This window comes from Pomacea canaliculata, linkage group LG2, assembly GCF_003073045.1.
Source record: "Pomacea canaliculata isolate SZHN2017 linkage group LG2, ASM307304v1, whole genome shotgun sequence".
NCBI lineage: Eukaryota > Metazoa > Mollusca > Gastropoda > Architaenioglossa > Ampullariidae > Pomacea > Pomacea canaliculata.
The window spans coordinates 26,226,732-26,248,748 of NC_037591.1; the positions used below are offsets into that span (position 1 = coordinate 26,226,732).

The 22,017-nt window shown below is 42.0% G+C and overlaps 2 protein-coding genes across 2 annotated transcripts; both read right to left on the reverse strand.

The window, feature by feature from the left end:
- Positions 1-24: 24 nt before the first annotated feature.
- On the reverse strand, positions 25-11,594 carry LOC112558033. The gene is made up of 7 exons (XM_025228221.1): positions 11,000-11,594; positions 8,134-8,303; positions 7,712-7,780; positions 5,853-6,139; positions 5,273-5,558; positions 3,924-4,100; positions 25-3,414 (listed from the first exon to the last, which is right to left on the reverse strand). Exons 2-7 carry the CDS (start codon positions 8,290-8,292, stop codon positions 3,292-3,294), a joined length of 1,101 nt encoding a protein of 366 aa, XP_025084006.1. The 5' UTR covers positions 8,293-8,303; positions 11,000-11,594; the 3' UTR covers positions 25-3,291.
- Positions 11,595-14,437: 2,843 nt separating this feature from the next.
- On the reverse strand, positions 14,438-21,645 carry LOC112558035. Its single transcript, XM_025228223.1, is given in 7 exon segments — positions 14,438-15,652; positions 17,746-17,922; positions 18,639-18,778; positions 18,781-18,923; positions 19,376-19,665; positions 19,847-20,016; positions 20,843-21,645. Coding segments are annotated over 7 exon segments (1,122 nt in total). The 5' UTR covers positions 20,919-21,645; the 3' UTR covers positions 14,438-15,526.
- Between the last annotated feature and the right edge of the window lie 372 nt (positions 21,646-22,017).

A 22,017-nucleotide genomic window follows, 5' to 3' on the forward strand; every position in this document is an offset into this window, starting at 1 on the left:
TAACCTGAGCGTGCTGACAGTGTCAGGAACGCGCTTTTATAAAATCTCTTTCTCACTCTCTCAACACGCACGCGTTCCCTTGCGTATTCTTTCAAACATAAAGCACAAAGATTTGTCGTGGAAATAAAAATAACTTTAAATCAATCCAACATCAACTAAATATATACATATAGTCAGTAGATCTTCCACACAGCGATCTTCAACTCCATACAGTTCTCTTCATGTCCCAAGACGACATACACATGTTCCTTTCAATATTCTACGAACTCTCATATGTTTCTGAATATTTCATTATAGTCTTACTTACTCACATCCACAATTTCCACGTCTGCGTAAAATCCTCACTCACGATCGTTCAGCGGAAATCACATATACGTTCCGCAGCTTACTAATAATAGGTGCTGACTCAGCAGACACCTAACAGACGACTCAAAATATATTTGCTGGGGGTCAACACATGACCCAGGCACCACAAATAAATTCCCACACCACACCACACAGATACACTCCAGGGAATCACACAGATAAACCCGGCACCACAAATACACTCCAGGAAATCACACAGATACTCCCGGCACCACAAATACACTCCAGGAACTCACACAGATACTCCCGGCACCACACAGATAAACTTGCAGGGATCGATACACACACAATATCCCAAGCGAACACCACACACACACTTTCTATCCAACTCTCTTCCCTGCTCCCAGCCGTCTGCTTTCTTCCAAAAATATTTTTCACTTGCGTCTCTATCCAATTACGTCACTTTTTTGCGTCATAAAATGACGTCGGGTTCTGGCGCGAAACCGCGACGTATCCAAACATATCTTAAATACAAGGCAAGGGCAACAATCTTTAACAAAACGAAAGACAGGGGCAACAACCTCCTGTCCCTAATACTGGTCCCTGACAGACAGGTGAAAACAGTCACTTTCAATCAAAGGACTCGGCGCCAGATTCACAGGAAAAGATTAGATGTTGTTCCTGTCGCGAATTCGGGCACTTAAAAATAATCATAATAACAATGATAAATGCAAAATTTGTAAAGCGCATACTTACACTCCTAAGGAGCATGCTCTAAGCGCTTAAGAACAAGAACGAAACATGGACAGCATACGAGGAACAGGAAAACAAACAAATAACATATGAGCTATAAACGAATAAACAACCATACTAAACGAAGAATAAAATCAAGTACAGAAAGCATAAAGAGGAACCGGATAACAAGAACAAGAGCTGAGAGTAACATGATATTGCCAAAGGAAGGGTGTGAAAAGGACTAGCATTGTGGGAAAGGGTGTTAGGAGTACTTCGCGGTACCCAGAAGCAATATTGCTGAAAAACATAGTGTCACTATTGCTGAAGCCCTTGTAGCCATTTTTACCAGGATGAAATTGTCTTTTGAAGTATTCTCGTGTCGCGTGTCGGCGATTGTGCTGTTGTCCGTACTGTGCTGGCCGGTCGCTGGGTGTGTGCGACAATCAAGGGACAGTTCACCTTGTGTACCCCTATCCGTCTAGCGAGCCCAAGAGCCAGCGAACACCTTGAGAGGACATTTGATCTGCCACCCTGATTGTGATGGTGTGCATCCTGCGACGTCGGGGGCGGTTACGCGACATCTCGAGTACTTAGGATGGGAGTATCTGAGCCCTCAAATTCCCCATTCTCATCGCCTGGACTCCTTACGAAGAAGGACGGAAATATCCTCTTTTGCGCCGATTATCGAACTTTAAATCAAATAACTAGGTTTGATACGAAACCGATTCCTATTTCAGAGGATGTATATCCTAAGTTGAAAATGCTAAGGACTTCACTCGGAAGTTGGATCTCGCTAAAGGGTACTGGCAAATCGCCGTTAAAAAAAAGACCAACTGAACTTGTCATGGGAACTTGTAATCAAAGATTTTTACTGCGGAGAGAGGAGTACTGTTCTGTGTTTCTTACAGAGTTCAGCATTTCTGTTTGTTGATTCCCCACCCATTCCCCCACCTAATGTTGTATTCATTTTTGTTGGTGTTTTAATCTTGCGTGTATGTATATACTGTCAATCCCTGCCAATACCTGAACATGTGGTAGCGGGGGACTTTGTTATATTAAGTTCAGGTAAACGCTATGCCATCCCAGTATGCAAAAGCAATAGGCATCTGAAATCTTTTCATAAAACAAAGAAAGATGGAAAAGAGACGCAGACCTTTTCTGTGCCCTCATTAGTGCTTGAGTATTTGGGGGTCGTGTGAAGGGATGTATTTCTTAAACTGACTGACGTGTAGATAACGTTTTTTTCCTGCAGTCATGTTATGGTGGGCGGTCAGAGTCACACCTATAATTTTCTTCTTCTTTTCCCGCGGGAGTGCCTCGCGGTAGACAAAAAAAAAACAAAAAACACACACACAAAAAACAACAAAAAATAACCAAAAAAAAACCCCCAAAACAACAACAACAACAAAAAATAAATAAAAAACCGCACAAAAGTGTAACACATTATTAATAACAGCACCCACACTCCTTTCTCTTCTTAACCTATACTTCTCTGTCAGCAGCAACATTCATCAGCATCAGGCGCGTCGCATGTATTCTTTAATGACACTCATCTACAAAACACTGGCTCATGCTACTCTTCAAAGAATAATGTGGAGGAAATGAAACTGAGATAAACGGACATAAAAGCTATTATTAATTACATGCTTTACCGAAAAAATTCCAGTTGTGTCCCTGTTGGGGTACTGTCACAGTTGTAACTAGCGAACAGTTGTTCAAAACCTCTGCTGACTACGTTTTACTTCATAAAAATATTTGTTATCACCGCAGCGCCACACCGGCACTTTTCCACATTCCCACAGTTACCAGAACAAAAACACCCACAAACATTTTGTCACACAACCTTTTGCGAACGAATTCAGTTTGTCTTCTCTTTGTCACCAGCACTGTGGCCTATCCTTGCGTCCCTCGTATGATGTCTCATTCCGCTAAGGGCACGTTTCTTTGAAGTGTCAGTATGCTCTAAATAAATATTTACTTATCATTATTATTATAAATAAGGCACCCAATCGAGCTACTGATACGGCGTAAAAGGACCACATGCGGAATATGAAAGTTATCTCAGTCTGTAGTGACGACCAATCAACGGCCACAATCACAGATTGATGCCTAATATGTGTATTCTTTTGCTGATATAACGGCCTTCGGCGGCCAGCTACATTGCAGTTTTTTGGCCTCAAACCTCTTGGACTTGATTCAGCAGTTTGAGAACGACTCCACGGTTACAAATGTTCCCCACAAAGACTACTTTCAAACTGGACGTAGAAGAGAGTTGCCCAGTTGAAACCATCCATGTGTTCCTGGTAGCACAGCGATATCCACAGTCAATCTTACATCTCTTTTGCCTTCAGTAGTCATACTGGCATATAGTGTCTGAAAAAACAAAAAGGTTTAATGAGGCAGGTAAAGCATGGCAAGGTGCGGTGCACTTTTTATAATAACTGTATAAAGCTCAGTCCAAGATTTCAAAGAGTTATCTGTGTGTAAGGACTGCAATACAAATACTTATACTAAGCAAAGCCATGCTATCTTGAAATGAACAGGCACAAATAAAGATTAAAATTTCAAGATTTTGTCGACCTTCCGTAAGTCAAAGTTTTCCCTAATTCGAAGTTTAAAGATCAGTTGGTTGGTTTCTTATCAACGCATATTCATCATTCGTATCTCGAATCGGGCGAGCCAAAAACTTCCATAACTCGAATAATTTTAAATTTAAATTCCGCTCAATAGAAGAATCTAATCCTCGGGAAATTTCTACCACCTAATGGTAGTGTGTGTATCTTTCTTTACCAATGTCTAGTCTATTATGTCTCTACACTCGTTGCTAGCCCAGATTGTTGTTTACAGTCCAGTACGACAACGAGCAACTTGTTCTGGATTACCTGTTGGTCCGTGGAGCTCAGATTACGCTCGAGGAGTAAAAATGTGGCCGCCCTCTTGTATTCATCACAGAGTCTGAGCATGACCTCGCGTGTTGCTATGAACATCCCTCCTCCGACCCACACATGGTTATGGTAGAATATATCTCGTGGTGAGAGATTGAAATTTGGCATGTATACCTGCAAGACATATGACACGTTTATAAGTAGACCTGAACTGTATTGTGATATGTAAGAATATTTTACAGAACAAAACTTTATTGAGCAAGCCTTCGGCCCATTTTGAGGGGTGAATGGTTTGTATTTTCAGATGTTGACTATTAGGCATAGCTAAAAAGCATAAGCAATGTGTATATATATATAACAAACAGACTGTTAGCAATCACATTTGTGTATCTGCCTTACAGTTCAGTAATGCAATGATCCCATTCAAGAAACAATCATACGCATTTGAAATGCCTTGAAAACAAATACCAATTAGTTGAAAAAAATCTTAACATTTGTAGTTCTAAGTAACATAGCTAACTGAAAACTAGAAGGCCATGTACGGAAAGTCCACTAAATCTGTTTCTGCCTTTTCTAAGCACATCCATCCTGTCTGTCCTACCTGTAAAACGGGGTATGATGGGGATTGTTTTATCCTTTCGGTAGGCACGCACTATGTACGATAGTGCCCAGATCCTGTGAGCACAATTTATCTTCACCTAAGAAGATTTTACAAAGTAGTAGTGACGTTCTTTTAAACCAGTGATGGGGAAGGCTGGAAGCGAAATTATTAATGGCCCGAGCGAAGCAACAAGCGTGAATAGGAAGTGAATCACGAGGACGAGATAAATTTTGAGGAACAAGGGAGGAACGTGAATGGCGAGATAGAGAAGACATATATGAGTTCATGACGGATGACACATGATTCTCATCAGGTGCTTGCGTTGTGTGCCACGACGTCAGGGACGGAAGGACCGTTTTGCGTGGTCTGCGCATGCGCAGTTCATTAAGGGTCTGCATATCGTCTGCACAATAAAACAAGCTGTGGACGACGATTGACATGCTTATGGTGATCAGGTTTCACTGGCTGGGAAGAGACAGGACAAAGACAACATGACCGTTATCGATGTGAGATGCAAACAGGTAAAAAAAAAGAGTAGGTAAAGAGCTTTATATGCGCATGCGCAGACCGTGCCAGGATGGTGCGATGACTCCAAGGACAAACAACGTTTTAAACATGTTAACACACAACTTTTCCTATGATGACTTTTGACACAGGCTTCTATGAAACCAGTTGACTTTACCATATGTGTTGTGGAATAGGAACTAATCGTACATCAGGTGTCCGTCACAAAACCTTTACGTACCTGGTTATAAAGAACTTTTGTTTCATTGAAATCCTTGGGAGGGACAATACAGTAGCTAATGTTTGAATTTGTGAGGTCCCGGTAATATCCGATGTCGACCCAAGCTACGAAGTGCGTTGTCACCAAACCATGCTGTAACACCATGGCGTCGTGCAGACATGCGTACTTGGCGTGCATGGAGCAGGAATATTCGGGAACAACGGTGTTTGGCGCATGTTTCGGGTAGTCCTTGCGGGCATACAGGCGGGCTATGACATCCTTATACTGGAATGGCCAAAGCGTGGAACTGTCGTAAAGAAACAATGAAAAATAAGTCACCTTCACCTCGCCGCTTGCTGAGAATAGTGTGTGTGTGCGCGCGCGCTCGTTTGTATCTTTTTATCCCTGTAAGCAGGAATGAATACATGTGTTTGTGCGTGTGTGAATGTGTGTGCTTGCGCATGTGTATGTGTGTAAATATCTCTGCACGTGATTGACAAGTGCTCTTACGAACATTAATCATCACCCGAATATCAATGTCGCCATGATGCTAATATATCTTTTTCTCTAGCAACAGATGTCCCATCCATCCTGCTCTTACCGATTAACGGATATGACGTGGGTGAGATGTGGCGCCATGTGTGCGCGCAGTTGCCGGATGTGCTCCCCAAACTTGTCCGAGTCCGTGTAGAAGATCAAAGGAGCGTAAATGCGACCAAAGGCTTCGCTCCACGGGTAGTACGCCTGCACAGTCCGCCGGCCACCGCCTTTCGCGTGGTCTCCGAAATCGAAGAAAGCAGAGACAAAGGTGAGATTATATTCCTGACAGACAACCGGCTTTTTTGTTGTACCTGTCAAGGTGATGACACTGCTGGTAGTCGCCCGTTCCTGAATAATAATAATTAAAAAAAAAGAAAAGAATGAAAGACAAGCTGTTACAAGGTCATCAGAAACTTGATACGGACGGACATAGAGTATGATTTACAGCTTCTCACACACACACACCCACATAAATAGAGACCAATCGCATGCAAGCACACACAGAGACACAGGAATGTACATACATATGTAGACATCTACACATACACATAATATATAATATATAGACATCTATACACAGAACACATCGATCAATAAAGTGAGAACAATTTTTGTTTAATAAGATTTTGTTTTCCTTGGAAAATGTGTTTACAATTATCAGGCTACGAACATATCATAGTCAACAGGTCATCAGTCCCATAATAAAGCCGTTCCTGTTTCAAATGTTCTTTTTCATAGTCTATGCACTCTTCATAAAGAATTAATTATTTTGATACCAGTATCTTTATTATGACTTGATAATAGCAGTGACTGCTGGAAAGGGGAAGACACTATTTTTTTTCAAACAAAGAGCCATCTTTATTTTTTTCCAAGCAGAGAACACAAAAGAGTGAAGCATGACACAAAAAATTACTTTGCTTCACTAATAATAAGCAATGCAAGTCAATTCAACACCAAAACTTCTGTTGAGACCAGTTAATATACCTTGACTTGAAGGCTGATGTCAATAAAAGAACTAATTAAGGTTTGTATTATTTTCTTCAAAATAGGCTCAGCACAAAATTATTTATACTGAATAAATTTTTTAATTACCCTAGCAACACCTATTTACAGTCAATGAAGTGAAGCAAGGTTTGTACTAGTTTGTATGGCAAAGGACAAGTTAAACATAAGAGAAGACTATTTAAAAAAGCATCTTTGCTTCTAATAGAATAGTTTAAACACGTTAATACACTGAGACGAAACTACGTATTTACAAAATATTCTAGGACAATTTTTAACTTAATTTAGAACGGACCGCGAATAATGTTATAATAATTATAAGGGAGACAATTTAACACCTTTTATGGCACTGTGAAGTAACCAAACTATTGTGGATAAACTTAGAAAAGGAAGTGGATGAAAAATTTAATTATATGAATAAAGAAATAAATCTCTCATACTGTTTGCATATAATGCCAATTGTAAAACAGACAATGCATTAGAAAGAAAAGATGTTAAATTGTCTCCCTTTCACTGATGCCCAGCACTGTGGACAGGTGTCACATACAGAGAATGTCCCGAGACGAGATCTGAACCCTGAGCTATATTGATCTGAGCTATGTTTATCTGAACCCTCTAGTGCTATATTTTTCTTATTTTTAATGCCTGCTTAATGAATAAATTGTTTAATTAACCCAGAGAATCCCATGTGTGTAATTATATATATACAAGTATTGCATGTTCATACTTTGCATTAATCTCACCAACTGTGAGTAGATCTCCAGACTCACTATAAAAAGTATTTTAAGATATATGAAGGACACCATATTTTGCCAAAGCAGTTTATGTTTGCATCCGCGCGCGCGTGTGTGTGTGTGATTGCTAGAGAGCGATAAATGCGGGTGGAAAAGATGGAGACTTTTTCTTTTTTTAACTAACCTGCTGAGTCGTAAGCCTTGCAGAGTCTGTGCTTGAGAAGTTGCTTTGAGTCCAGCCATTAGCAGAAACCTTGCACGACAATCAAAATAAGCATAGGATACAAATTTAAGCTCACACACACACACAAAGTCACACATTAGGCACCTGGTGGGTTGCAGGGTCAGGTTAGGGCAGCGGTTCTCAACCTTTTACTTGTGACGCCCCCCTGACAAACAAAGGTACATCCGCACGCCCCCTTAGCCAGCAATGTAAGCTAATTTCACTAATACCGGTATAAGAAACTTTAAAAAAAATGACCGCGGGGTTAGGGTTAAACAAATATAAGCCAACTTGCAGTCACGCACCAAAGCGCATATCTCTCTCTCACACACAAACTTGTGTCTTTCTTCCCCTTTTCTTTGTTCTTTGTTCGAAAGACTCACCGTTACTGCAGGAGGATTATTAACTGTCGTCTCTGTACTCTGGGCGATCAAACCGTTTCTTGAGGTGAAAAGGCTTTGTTTCCTGTAGAGGAACACGTAGGCAGCAAAACACAAGATGGTTGCTGATAAAATGGCCAGCCTTGTATTGTGACTGCGCATGCTTGTGGCAGCTGAAATGATTTCACCAAAGAAAGGATGAAAACAAATTAAGGTAGAAGGCAATAAAGAAGGATAACGTGACCAGACGTCCCGATGTAGGCGGGACAGTCCCAACGTTTGCCGCGTGTCCCACCTGCTCATAAAATGTCTGGACGGGACGCCCAGTGTCCTGGTTTCATCTAAAAAAGTCGATCAATGTCCCACTCGTATTTAAAAATCTGATTACCGTACATTGATTTGCAACCGTGGTTTTGGCTTTAGCCTATCGTCGTTTCATTAATAATTTCAAACTCGTCTCCTAGTTCACTGCCTTTCGACGTTAAGAAGAAATCCCACATCCCCTACACCAACCCCACCTTATGTTAACTTTTTCGGCTTTCTTTGTCGGTGATCACACCATGATCGCCACGCGTCCCGTTTTCGCTCCCGAAACGTCTGGTCACGTTAAAGAAGAAAGAAGAATGGAAATTCAGTAAATAGTCTAAAGAAATACTCTTCGCAGACAACAGTATGGTATGGGGACTGCTAAGCGGAACCAATGGCATTGACTTCTCGATTACCAAAATGATTTATCTGATCATACCGTTATAACCTCCTCCACATCTCAACCATACACAGACAAGACACATACTGATTTCTTCCCCTTCCCAGTTCCCACCATTATACTCACCACTCAGAATGGGGGGGGGGGGGAATCGATGTTTTACGCCGTGTCAGCAGCTAAGGCTATATTACGGCAAGCAGCCAGCCCTGTAAACAGATGCCACGTGCAGAGAAAGATCAGCGTGCCCGAGACGAGAAATGAACTCAGGGCAGCCAACCTTCACTGTATTGGTGACAGGCGCTAACAGCGCTAACCGTTGTGCCACCGGACCGCTCACCACCCAGAATGGACACACATACATCTAATCAAACGCTTGGATGAACAGCAGCAAACAAACATCGAAACACAGAAGAAACATTTATAACAATACAGAAGCTAATAAAAATAATCCACTCAGCAACTGATATTCGAAGGAGAAATTATGTGTACCCCGAGCTGACTATCTTGCCATCACATAACGTCTAGTGTCGATATTTCGGGGTAGAAGGCAACACGTTTTACTCCAAGTAAAGAAGAACTTTATTTACTAATTATTCATTTGTTCACACCTTGATATGTAAAAACTTCCTACCCTACCTTGCTGTGTGTTGACATAAACCCTTTTCGCGAGATTAATCCCCTTTTTGACCTGATGGTGTAGCAAGATAGGACCTCTCCTCAAGATCAGAAGTTCCTCGAGGTATGCAGACGCTGTGTTTTGTAGTGTTGCTGAATGGATTAGCAGACATTTTCGTGGTATTTTTTTATCAAAACCAAAAATAAAGCGTGAGTTGTATGTGTTTAGCTTTTTTCATGTTATTTTTATTTAAATTTTACTTGTAGTTACTCCTTAGCAGACGATCAAACACCAACTCGCGCAGTGATATCAAAGAAAAATAGTCCCACTATACATATTTCTTTGCAAGCTGTAATTATTTGAAACTAAAAGTTTTACGTGTTTCTCTACTGTTAACTTTAATTTTGTAGTATGCACAGACCATTGGTTCTCGCTGAGAGCTCGGTTCTGTCCTTACAACACCTTGAGGGAACTTCTGATCTTGAGGAGAGGTCCTATCTTGCTACAATGGCGTACCCGCCGCACCTAGAGAGGGACTGTGATGTGTATCTTTCCTGCGGATGTGTGTACCCACCCACAATCACTTGTACCTCTGTTGCTCCTGAGGACCTAACCCTAGTGGTGGAAGGTCAGGTAGCAAAAATCGTTCTACTTTATCTTTAGGTACCCGCGAGCATATCAGCACAGGAAAGAATTTAGGTTAATCGGGTACTGGGTGGGCATATCCTACATACAGACGTCTTTAAACAGATATGTTCTGGCGGCTCACGCAGGACTGGTGCCTTCCCTGCAAACCTATTTATTTATTTTTTACTTGTAATTGATTAAGTCACTCAGAATATATGAGAATGGTGTCCTTTCACCCAATAGGTTTGAAGGGGGCCATGCAGCTCTTCGCATTTTCTTCTTCATTTATTGTACTTGTCCCTACTGTTCGGATCTGCAATTTTTTGTCATCGTCATTGTGTTTGACTGTGTACTTGCCTGTGGCTTTTTATTTATTCTTCTGCTAATATTAACTCTCTCATCGTCGTACATCCTCTGAAACCATCACAGTTTCTTCATTTTACAAGTCATCTTGGGGATAGACTTTACATCAATGCCAAACAGTCATGTGTTTGAACATTGTACTGCATTTTCTGCTTTGTGATCGTCTGGATATTCTCCTGACGATGTGATCTTAAATTATTCATCAGCTTCAGTCCAATGGCATTCCCACTAATTTCACAGAACCTCAGGAATTTTCTGTGTTTTGTGTTTTTGTGTTTGTAATGCGTGGAGAGCCTTGGTTTGGCTGGGATATTGCACTATAAAAGTTCACATTATTATTATGATTATTATGGTTATGATGATGATTGTTATTATTATTTGTTAGTTATCATGTATGGAACCGCGAGCTGTTGGTTTTATAAAATATGTGTGTGTACATACTGCTATACAGTTATTAATTTTATATTTTCAGTTTAGCATTGCTCAGTAATGTTAAAATTAATTGTCAAAATTTTCCTGATCAGCATAAAAAGAAATGACCAGCTTACAATACTCACAATCTTATATCCGTATTGCAGTCCTTACACACAGATAACTCGTTGGAATCTCGAACAAGCTTCTCAGAAATAATAAATAAGAAGAACAAAGTGAAATTACATTTTATCACGTGACTCCAAAAACCTGGCAGGTGTGGCGTAAACTTTTCCTACTGAATCGTGTGGTACATTCGCTTGTTCTCCCTTTTACACCATCAGCAGCAAACAGGACTCAGGGCAGCGTGTTCTCCAGCTGTTGAAAATATTCTCAAATATCCTCGTGGATGCTCCCCTCCCTCGCTCTACGCGAGCTCGCGCACGACGACGGACCGCTGATGACATGGAGCCGGCGCTCCACCCGTTGCCAGTCCTTGGTGACGAAATCGTCTCCGTCCGTCAATCACCTGGTGATGCCACGCCTTCTAAACACAACAAAAACATGTCATGAACGTGTACTGCCACTCCTTCCTTGCTCAAGACGGAGGTTAGTGACAAAAGAACTCTGTTTGTATTGACTAATGGAGTTCAGTCACGTGCTAAACCGTTGATGGCAGATAACACCAAGTCCCGTTCTAAATGTGAAAAAAAAACTATGAAATGTCCTGAACATTACTGTCATGGTGTATATTATAGAAAACATTACAACACTCGTGTTATGGAAGTTTTACATTTGAAAAAGACTTGGGGTTAAGGCAGCGGTTCTCAACCTTTTACTTGTGACGCCCCCCTGACGAACAAAGGTACGTCGGCGCGCCGCCCTTAGCCAGCAATGTAAGCTAATTTCACTAATACCGGTATAAGAAACTTTCAAAAAATGACCACCTTCGCGCCCCCCGTGTAAGCACTTCGCAGCCCCCTGGGGGGGGGGGGAGCGCGTCCCACAGGTTGAGAACTGCTGGGTTAAGGGATGATCTATGCCCTTCTTTAACGACATTTTTAAAGCGGATATAGGTTAGTGGGGTACACGAACTATTTTGATATCTACTGAGGTAGCTTATTCCCCAACCCCCACCCAAGCTGACACGGACAGGTATGGAGATGACAAGACAGCGAGGGAGAGGAGACAGGCACCGCCCTCACAACTACTCAGTGTGAGTCATTGCTTCCGTCACAAGAACTAACCCAGAAATTTGATGACTTCTTCAACAAGATTGAGTTGATTCGCCAAAAGGTCGACTCTGCTGTTATTAATCTTCATCTGTGTCAGAAACAATTTACAACGGTCCTAAGTTGTGTGGTTTTGAGCCAGTCTATGAACAGTTTGTTAAAGAAGTTTGAGTAACAATTAATGTGAGCTTGATAATATTCCCTTCTCTTTGCTTGTTGACTCAATGTCCTGTTACCGCATTTAACTCCTATAAATGCTTCTCTCACCTGTCAGCACTTTCCTCTTGAGTTCAGGTCGGCTATTGTCCACACCCTTATAAAGAAACTATCTTTAAAGCAAATCAGTTTGAAACCAGTCGTTTCTGGCAAAAGTTCCAGAAAAGATTGTTCTTTCCTAACTTATTGTACGTGTGGAGCAAAATCTCTCCTTAATCCAGACCTCCCCTCCGTCTGATGTTATGTCACATATGAGTTATGATGATGATACACAGTTTTATCAGTCAGCTGCACTTTACTGATCTCTGTGGAATACTGACGGGGACACAGGAATACTCAGTGTTGTCCATAGGAATGGGAATCCCATGGGAATCCCATGGGAAACGTCCCATGGGATGGGATGGGATGGGACAGCACACATTTGTATTTCCCATGGTAGTCGATACTTGATATTGCAAAATAAATTTACTGTTATTTTCATTCATCAAGGATTTAAATCTTTCCTCTGAATCATCTATTGTATGTGAAGTAGCAGGAATTATAGAACAAAAGCCGAAAAGTGGTTTTCAGTGTTGTCCATAGGATTGTAATACCATGGGAATCCATGGGAAACATCCGTGGGATGGGACGGGATGGGACAGGCATAAATTGCCATGGGACGGGATGGGACGGGATAGAAAAATATGTCCCATGGACAACCCTGGGAATACTTAGCTGACATGAGGCGAAGTGTACCTGGCTGTGAGGGAAGTGTGTTTTTGCTATATTCAAATTTGTCTGACCTGATGTCAGGTCGTTTTATTAGTGTATGTGTATTGTGTCTTGATATTATTCAACCTATTTTTTCCCTTTTGCTATTACTTAATAATAATTTGTTGTACAACCGTGTTGTTGCGCACGCGAGAAAGGAAACAGTAGTTGCTAGCGGCGTGCAAGTTGCGAATGCGGGTGTGCGAAGGTGTCAGAGTCAATGAAGCGAGGCTGCAAGTGTCCCTGTCCCCTCAGGCGAGATTCGTCACACTCACGCACAGGAGCAAGCAGTCAGGTGTTGGGGTTATCACGTACATTTTCCTTTACCACCACCGTCACCACCCCAAAAAGAGAAACAACGCAAAGTTTATTTTGAGTTTATCACAATTTTTTTTAAATGTTTAATGATTTACAATTCTCAATGAACGATCTTTCTGATACCGGTTTCAGGTGATGGTCGATTACAAAGTTTTATACGTCAAATGCTGTGAACGTCACTTGTCCGTTCTCACGTTTCTCAGGGTAGCTAGAATTGGTACATACCCCAAGCTCTTCTTTTACCACGACGCGCTCAAATTAAAATAAATATTACTACTAGTGCCAAACTCGGTATTTGTCTCACAACAGGCGAAGTAACTAACCCTGGACATATATTTCTCCGGCGGATTCTCCAAGTCGCGACATGATGGGTCATGACGTCACTACCGCGGACACAGCGCTGACGTCACTAGGCAACCGGTAGTGTAGTCACCACTGCAGTGACCGGCTCAGGGTTCAGATCCCGTCTCGGGACATTCTCTGTATGTGACATCTGTTCGCAGGGCTGGGCGTCGGGGGTTTTCTCCGGGTACTCCGATTCCCCCGCCCCCTCAAGTGCGAAATCAGTTCAAGAAGGAAGCACTTTCCTATTAAATAAACCAACCAACCAACCAGCACTGACATCACGTCACTTGTGCCACCTGATCTTAGCATTCTGTAGGCTGCTGCGCTTTTTGTGTTACCCTGTTGGTTTGACGACATTGCATAAAAGCTAAACATTCAGATACTGTCGAAGAAATACAAATACGTAACGCTGAGTGTTCTCTTCGTAACGATAAAAAAACAAAAAAACAAAACAAAACAAAAAACGACATGCCAGGTTCCGGTAATAATTCACAATTGTTTTAAGATTTTCAGTTTGCGACAACAATGTCGTCTCCGTCGATATATGAGCACGAAAGCAGGTACGAAGCTTGACAGTGAGATGGTGCATAAGGCGACCATAATATCTATATAATAAACACACGGTAAATAATACACACACACACACACACACACACGCCCACACGCAACAATTGGGTCTCATAATTTTAAAGTTCTTTTAAAATTTTCTTTCAAACGAGTCTCTTTTTATAACAAACATCAGCTGGATGAATTTATTGTGTGACGAATAGGTATCGGAGCTGTCATCTTCACCACTGCATTCAAACCTTCCTTTCTCTCTCTCTCTCGTACGCACGCATGGACGCACACACAGGCTAATACATGAAAAGGCTTTCTTTAAACGCAGAATCGCATTTTGTTGCGGCACCCTGCTCTTTCATGTTTTTATACCACTACTAATAATAAAATAAATTAAAGTACATCTCTCTATGCCTCGGCCCTGTGGGCAAGCCCAAGACGCTTTACAAAAAAAAAAAGTATAATAATAAAAGTAAAATAAAGATCTGTATTAATATCGTGTCTTTTTTCCCCTTCTTCCCCCATCCCCAAACAACAGTCGCAGCATACATTTAACATGATGTAGACACTGCACAGCTGCCCACGTGACACATCCAGGGTCTAGGTCGGACAATCCTACAAGAGGTAATGCGAGCCCCAGATGTTGATCTAAAAGAAAAAAAAAAAAGGAGAAAAATGTGTTCTGCATTCAGAACTTTTACAGTCTAATCGAGGTAAGTAAAAGCAATTTCTGAGTGGACCAACAGCTGGCGAACACAGCTCATGCAACTGGCTTCATTTTTGCTTGAATTTTGTGCACCAGGCACGAACGGACATGTCGAAAACTGCTCACGAGTCATTGCACTCGTCTCAATATTCTGCCAGCAGAAAAGTATTTTCATCTATTGCTTTTTTTTTTTGTCCTTTCCCATTGCAAGGCACATTAGTACGCATCAGGGCACACATTGGTGAATACTTATCCTTGAGTTGTGGTAAGAGTCACATGTCTACACAAAGAAAATGTAACCACACTCTTCTTTAAAAGTACACCCCCCCCCTGTCTGATGTGAGCATGCCAGGACACAGCTGCAGTGTCAAAGCAAGACACAGCTGCAGTGTCAAAGCAGGACACAGCTGCAATACTCTCGGGTCCCTTGTCACGCGTTTCTCATCACAGCTGGGCGGGAGTCCTGCAAGGCATGGACGAGAGAGGGTCGACTTCTGGAATAACTGTCATCGTTGAGGACCATGCCCTCCGACTGTGACACCTGTCGTTCACCCGACGTTTCTGAGGAGAGACTTGCCCAGATCAAACCAGTCGTGTGTCTGTGGTATCACAGCAATATCCACGGTGAGGTTTATGTCTTTCTTGCCTTCTACGGTCATACTGGCGTATAGTGTCTGCAAAATACAGGGACAAAAAAAGTTTGGGGGGATGCTGGATAAGGTCTACAGAAACCGATCAACTTAAAGATGACTAAAGTTTTAGGAACATCGTTCCCGAGACGACATCAGGGCGTTGTCATGGAGTGATGTTAGTCGTTGCCCTGGGGCAAAATTGGGAACTCGAGGATAAGACACTTTTCTTGTTTTCACCTTATTACGCCCTAGGGAAACGACTTACTCTTGCTTGATAGCTACAGCCTCTGGTCGTATTTTTTTTTTTGGGGGGGGGGCAGGGGAAGGGGGAAGTAAATATATAATCACGACTTATTTTAGTGACAAAACCGACAGAGGTACCGTTCTGTACTTTTCCTTCTGTAAACCTGTGAGCAGCTTTCAGCAAGCTCTCATGTTTAGCTCCGTGGGCCAGAGTAGCGTTCATGTTATGTGTCAGCGTGGATCATACGAGGCCAATAAATGAATAAATAAAGAAAATAAAAAATTTAAATGGGTTGGGGAAGACTTTCAACTCAGTTCATTTAAAATATCTCATTGGGGCCGCGAAAGGGGTACCCGACTTATCTATACAACAGGGCAGCAAACGGGTAGAGGTTGGGTGGGTTGTGCCGAGCGGAGGGGAAGATAAGTGGGGAAAATAAAGACGGTGGGGAAGAATTTGAAAAAAATCAGACACTTTCAAAATCAGAAGCAAGACGGTAGCATATTGAGAATACAGCTGTCACATCTAGAATATTTATCTGACAAAACCAGTGGCCATAGTGACGAGATTTTGGGTTACTTTTACCTCCATGGTCAAGCGAGAAAAGCAAAAAACTTCGAGATGTTTTGTAAAGCTATCTTTCAAGCAGGAAGAAGGGAAGAGGGGATTGGTGTTTTACACTGAGCCAGCAGCTACATTAGTTATATTATAGATAATAATGAAAAAAAAACATCATAAAGCATTCGTTGAATGCATAACCATCAGTATAACTCAAGCACAACTCAAATGTGAAGAACATTTTAACAGAACATCACAAAAGGGAGAACCAGCTACCAGTATTGTCTCGAACAACCATTAGTCCACATTGTGGACAAAAGATATCCTTCCTAGCATGACCTAGTTCGGTTGAACCAACAGCCTTGGTCTCTACAGTGTCAGGTTACCTGAAACGATTGTATACGACAGGTGTGCGACATGTGCGTGTTGGGACGGCGGGGGGAAGGTGTGTGTTTGAGTGATTGCAGTGACTGCCTTTTTTTTTTTTTTTTTGTCGTGTAGAGCACATCTGAGTTATGTACACATGTTGAGGCCATAGCCTTGAAAATTAGTTTAAATGGCTTATAAAGTATTCTACTAGGCCTGATGACCAGTGTACGAGTGTGTGTGTGTTTGTGAGTGCAGGATCATAGGTGCAACCCACTGAATGACTTAATTGATACCAGCCTAGATAATCACACTGAGCTAAAATGTCAGGCTTAGAGTGAAGTAGTTTTGAACTTGCTATGGTGGTGAAATTCTCTACGGGGGGGTCTCAAGATTGGCCTCACTAAAACGGTAATTATGCCATCGTCAGATCTCAACAACGCTGTATGGTTACACGCAAACAGTAACACCCTTCTTGTAAGCTGTCATGACAGCAGTCGGTGACTCTTATCTTTGTGTAAGAAGAATATTGTTTAAGACACTTTCTTTCCCTTCTGACAGAGCTGGCGGCTTTGCCGTGATTTAGCATTAATGGCTCGGCGTAAATCATCAATTACTCCCCCCGCCCAACACACACAACAACAACCACCACCATCTCCCATGTTTCCCTTCTGACAAGTGGCTGACCCGGAGAGTTAGTTTATCTGATGGTTTGTGGAGTTCACACCACTCTGCACAGTTAGAGTTTGGGTTTTCTTGCCCAGCCACCAAGGAAAGGTAGTTGTTGTTGTTGTTGTTTTTGTTTTGTTTTGTTTGTTTTTTTTTACCGTAGACACTCTCGAACAAGCTTTAAAAAGATTTAGACCGACCGATGCCGTTTATTTAAAATGAAATAAATTTCTTATCTCTGCTTAGTGACTTGTACGGTGCTTTAGAATTTCTCGGTAGCTATTTCTTGCAGGATTACCTGTTGGTCCGTGGAGCTCAGATTACGATTGAGGAGTAAAAATGTGGCCGCCCTCTTGTATTCATCACAGAGTCTGAGCATGACCTCACGTGTTGCTATGAACATCCCTCCTCCGACCCACACGTGGTTACCGTAGAATATATCTCGTGGTGAGAGATTGAAATTTGGCATGTATACCTGCAAGACGAGAAATTTAGCATATACATCTGCACAGCATGAACAGTTGTGCGTGTACACCTTTGTACAGGTGAGAATGGTTGTGACTGCATGCGTGACGTGTGGAACTGGGCGTGTACGTCTGTGAGATTATGTAAAGAGGATAAAGACTTGGAAACATGAAATTGTTTGTTCACCTAAAGGTATGCGGAATCGAGCGAATGCACCTGAAAGACATTCAAAATGCCGCATGTGAACACTGAATAACTGTGACTTCTATCCAGGTAATCAAGAAAAAAAAAACAAACAAACCCTCAAGTTTATAGTGAACATTGGTTCCCTCTTAAGAAACAAGTATATTACGAAACTGAAGTTTCAGTTTCTTTGTTTATAAGCCGTTTAGTCCTTCCAAGAACCAAAATAATAATAAGCTTTAGCATTACTTCCACTATCTCCTACACGTGTCTGGAAAATAGTTTTTTTTATATTTATTTACATCAATCAAAAAGACCTAATTAACGACTAGTGACTCAAACCAACTTTTTGCAATGAACATTCAGAAAGATATCTATGTTGCTGATACCAGATCAGGAACAGAATTGACAAGAAAAGAGGTATGGATTGTTTTATGCTAACGGCTGTGTGTATGTATGTGTGTATGTGCGTGTTGGAGGGAGGGGTGAGGGATATACCCGTGTACACAAACAGAGCAGACATGGTACATGCGTTTTATATACCTGGTTAAAAAGAACCTTGTTTTCGTCAAATTCTTTGGGTGTTGTTACACAGTAACTAATGTTTGGGTTGGTAAGTCCCGGTAATATCCGATGTCGATCCAAGCTATGAAGTGCGTTGTCACCAAACCATGCTGTAACACCATGGCATCGTACAGACATGCGTACTTGGCGTGCATGGAGCAGGAATATTCGGGAACAACGGTGTTTGGCGCATGTTTCGGGTAGTCCTTGCGGGCATACAGTCGGGCTATGACATCCTTATACTCGAATGGCCAAAGTGTTGAGCTGTTACACAGAGAAAACAAAGCTCGCAATGCAGTGATAATTAATTACAAGAGGTGATTGCTGTCTGATTGTGTACGTGTGTATGTAAAAAGAGAGGCGAGTGAGGTGTGTGTGTGACGGGGAGAGGGGGAAAGGCCATTTTTAACCGGACGAAAGTTTGACCAAGTGTGACCAAGTTTTACATGAGTGTTACATTACAATTGGGCAAAATATTTGTCTTATTATAACGTCTTTAGAAAGAGATTTGCAAGAGAGTGTGCTAATCCCTGTCTTCGCTTTCTTCTGCGTTAATATACCTTAACTTTCTTAGTTTTTCATGAATTCTGTCAAAAAAACTATTTTTCCTTTTCAAGGCAAGAGTTTGTTGTGAAATAATCACATGTTTATGCTATTCCCCTCTTTAATAAATGCTAGTCAACTTCATCATTTCTACGATAAATCTCTTTTCGCACCGATTAACGGAAATGACGTGTGTCAGGCGGGGATCCATGTGCGCACGCAATTTTTGCACGTGTGAACCAAACTTCTCCGAGTCCGTGTAGAAGACCAATGGGGCATACACCCGACCGAAGGCTGCACTCCAGGGGTAGTACTCCTCCACAGTCCGGCGGCCGCCGCCCTTCGGGTGGTTGCCGAAGTCGAAGAAAGCGGAGACGAATGTGATGTTACTCTCAGGACAGACAGAAGGCCATGTAGTCGTTGTTTCTGGTGTTGTCGTAGTCTTACTGTTGATGCCATGTACCTAAACAATACATGGAGAAGTCAACAATATAGCAGTCATAGGAAGATGCTCGATGCTTGAATGGATTTCTATGTCGTCTTCGATTTTAATACCCGGCTTGTCCCCTGGTCAGAGGTCAGATTCACAGTTGACTGAGCACTTTCTTTAACCTTTCTTTGGTCTAGACAGACAGGAGACTTACTAAGGCTGCAGAGGCGTTGTATGAGTAGGACAGTTGGTTGATGAAGTTGGCTCCAGACTTCATGTAGAGGTAGAAATAGACACCAGCGAACAGGATGCCCCCTAATAGCAAGACCAGCCTTGTGATGTGACTGCGCATGCTCTTGGGACAGCTGCAGCACTCTTGAAAAACTAAACAAATAAACAAAAATTACACATCAGAGGAGGAACAAAATGTCTGCGGGGTTGGGGTGGGGGATGTAAGTAGGGAACAAAATTAGGAAAGATGGCAGGAGTGTGATACAGGTAATACAGTTTTCAGTTGTCCACCCTATGTAGAGACAGGTTCTAGTTGTCAGTGTTTTTCTTCTTTTGAGTCTCACCATGATCACTTACACATAGAAAACATCGATACTAGCTTTATATGAGGCTACCCACCAGTGACATGGATGTGTTCACAGTTGTATGGAGTTAGTTTTAGAATCATCGAAAAATAGCCGAATTTTTGTAGTAAGATAATCAGGTAAGATTTACAATCAATGAGAAATAGCCAGATTCTGTTCAAGAATTTCCGGACTGAACCGAAACAACCATCAGCATGTTGGTGTAGTTATAGACTGTTCACAGGTGCTGGCCCCCTACGATTGTGGAGAGAGAGAGAGATGTGGAGGCACACCTGTCCGATACCTGATATTAAAACATGGCTAGCCTTCACACTCCTATGTTTGACACCTCAACAAGTATTTCAGAGCATGCAATACAAGATGTGTGGCCTCTGTACACAAGATGTATATGAAATATAGCTCTGTACAGTTCAGTGTATAAAGATATTTATTAATACTTTTTTTATTAACCCACACATCAATTTACAAAAGATACAATACTTCAAATTCCAATTATGACTTGTTGTCTGATCCCGTTACAATTCATCATGGTTCATCCAGGTATCGTGAGTCACTCCCTTAATTACTACACACACCACGCACACTCGCCACGTGTCTCTACACACTGTACCTACGCAGGGCAAACGGCGGTCTTTTGTTGTTAGTTTTTCGTGAGGACGAGACGGTCTCAACCTTTGCGATGTTATACATCCAGCAGCTATCTCCCTCAGTTGTTCTCTGACAGTTGCTTTGCCGGTAACAGGTGGGACGGCAATGGAGCGGTAAAGCAGTTGTAGATGATGTTCACCTGGAGCATTGATCGTGCCGCTTTGTCAATCATGTTAGTCATAGTTGGAGGCGATGACCACCTGCTGTTAAGTTGACAATGGAGTGTCAAACATGTTCAAGCCGCAATGAAAAAAAAAATTGTCCCACGCAGTCGCTGGTCCGATGCAATAATGATCACGTGATCAGCAGCTCCAAAACAGGTTTTCCGGGAGGAGGGAGGGATCGTCGCTTCGTAGCCTTATAGTTGAAACTGTTTATCAGGTTATTCACGCTTGTCATCAGGATTCAAGATTCTCTGCACCGAAGAATACACAGAACATTTTTTTTTCTTCGCGCGTTGATCCCGTTGTCTCCCCCTGTCCCACGTTGCATGGACTTCTTGTTCGCTTTGACCATCGTCAGACTGCACAGCACGGTTATTACTGAAAATATTCTGAATCCTCCCTCGGGAGGGTAGAAACTAAAGGTCACAAGCCCATTTCACTTCACTTCTGCCCCACTACAGAACTAGAAAACCCTCTGTAGCCATCCATATATGTGTATGTGAATCGCACGCATGATGGGTGGGAGGATCTCTGTGGTTGTGGTTGTCGCCGTTGATATGTTGTGAGTTTCCTGCATGTTATTTGACACTTGCTTCGTCGTTTTGTTCAACGATCTGCTTGTCTGAAGCCTCTTTTTAATAAGACTTTTTTTTTTGTTTTTGTTCTAACTACGGCCTTTTGTTGTCCCATCGACTGTCAGTCTCCTGTATCTCGCCATTGTGCCATCAGCCGGCGAGAAGGTCAAACAGTTGTTGCAGTCTGCTCTGTCCTTTCTGCTTCACCACCATATTGATCTTAGTGATCGACGGATGATCAGACACCAAACTATTTCAAGTTTAGCCTGATCTGCTTTTTTCTCATACTCATAATTGCTTTGTAGATGTGCACTACAACATCTGTGAACAGCTGCTACAGCCCTCCATAAACCATTTGTGACTATTGCTGGTTTGGTTCTCTCGCATGAAACCACTAGTATT

Coding starts and splice junctions, on each gene's coding strand:
- LOC112558033 (XM_025228221.1), bottom strand. CDS start 8,292: ATGCGCAGTCACAATACAAGGCTGGCCATTTTATCAGCAACCATCTTG. Junction 7,781..8,133: donor ATAATCCTCCTGCAGTAACG/GTGAGTCTTTCG, acceptor TTGTCGTGCAAG/GTTTCTGCTAATGGCTGGAC. Junction 5,559..5,852: donor CACGTCATATCCGTTAATCG/GTAAGAGCAGGA, acceptor TCTTTACGACAG/TTCCACGCTTTGGCCATTCC.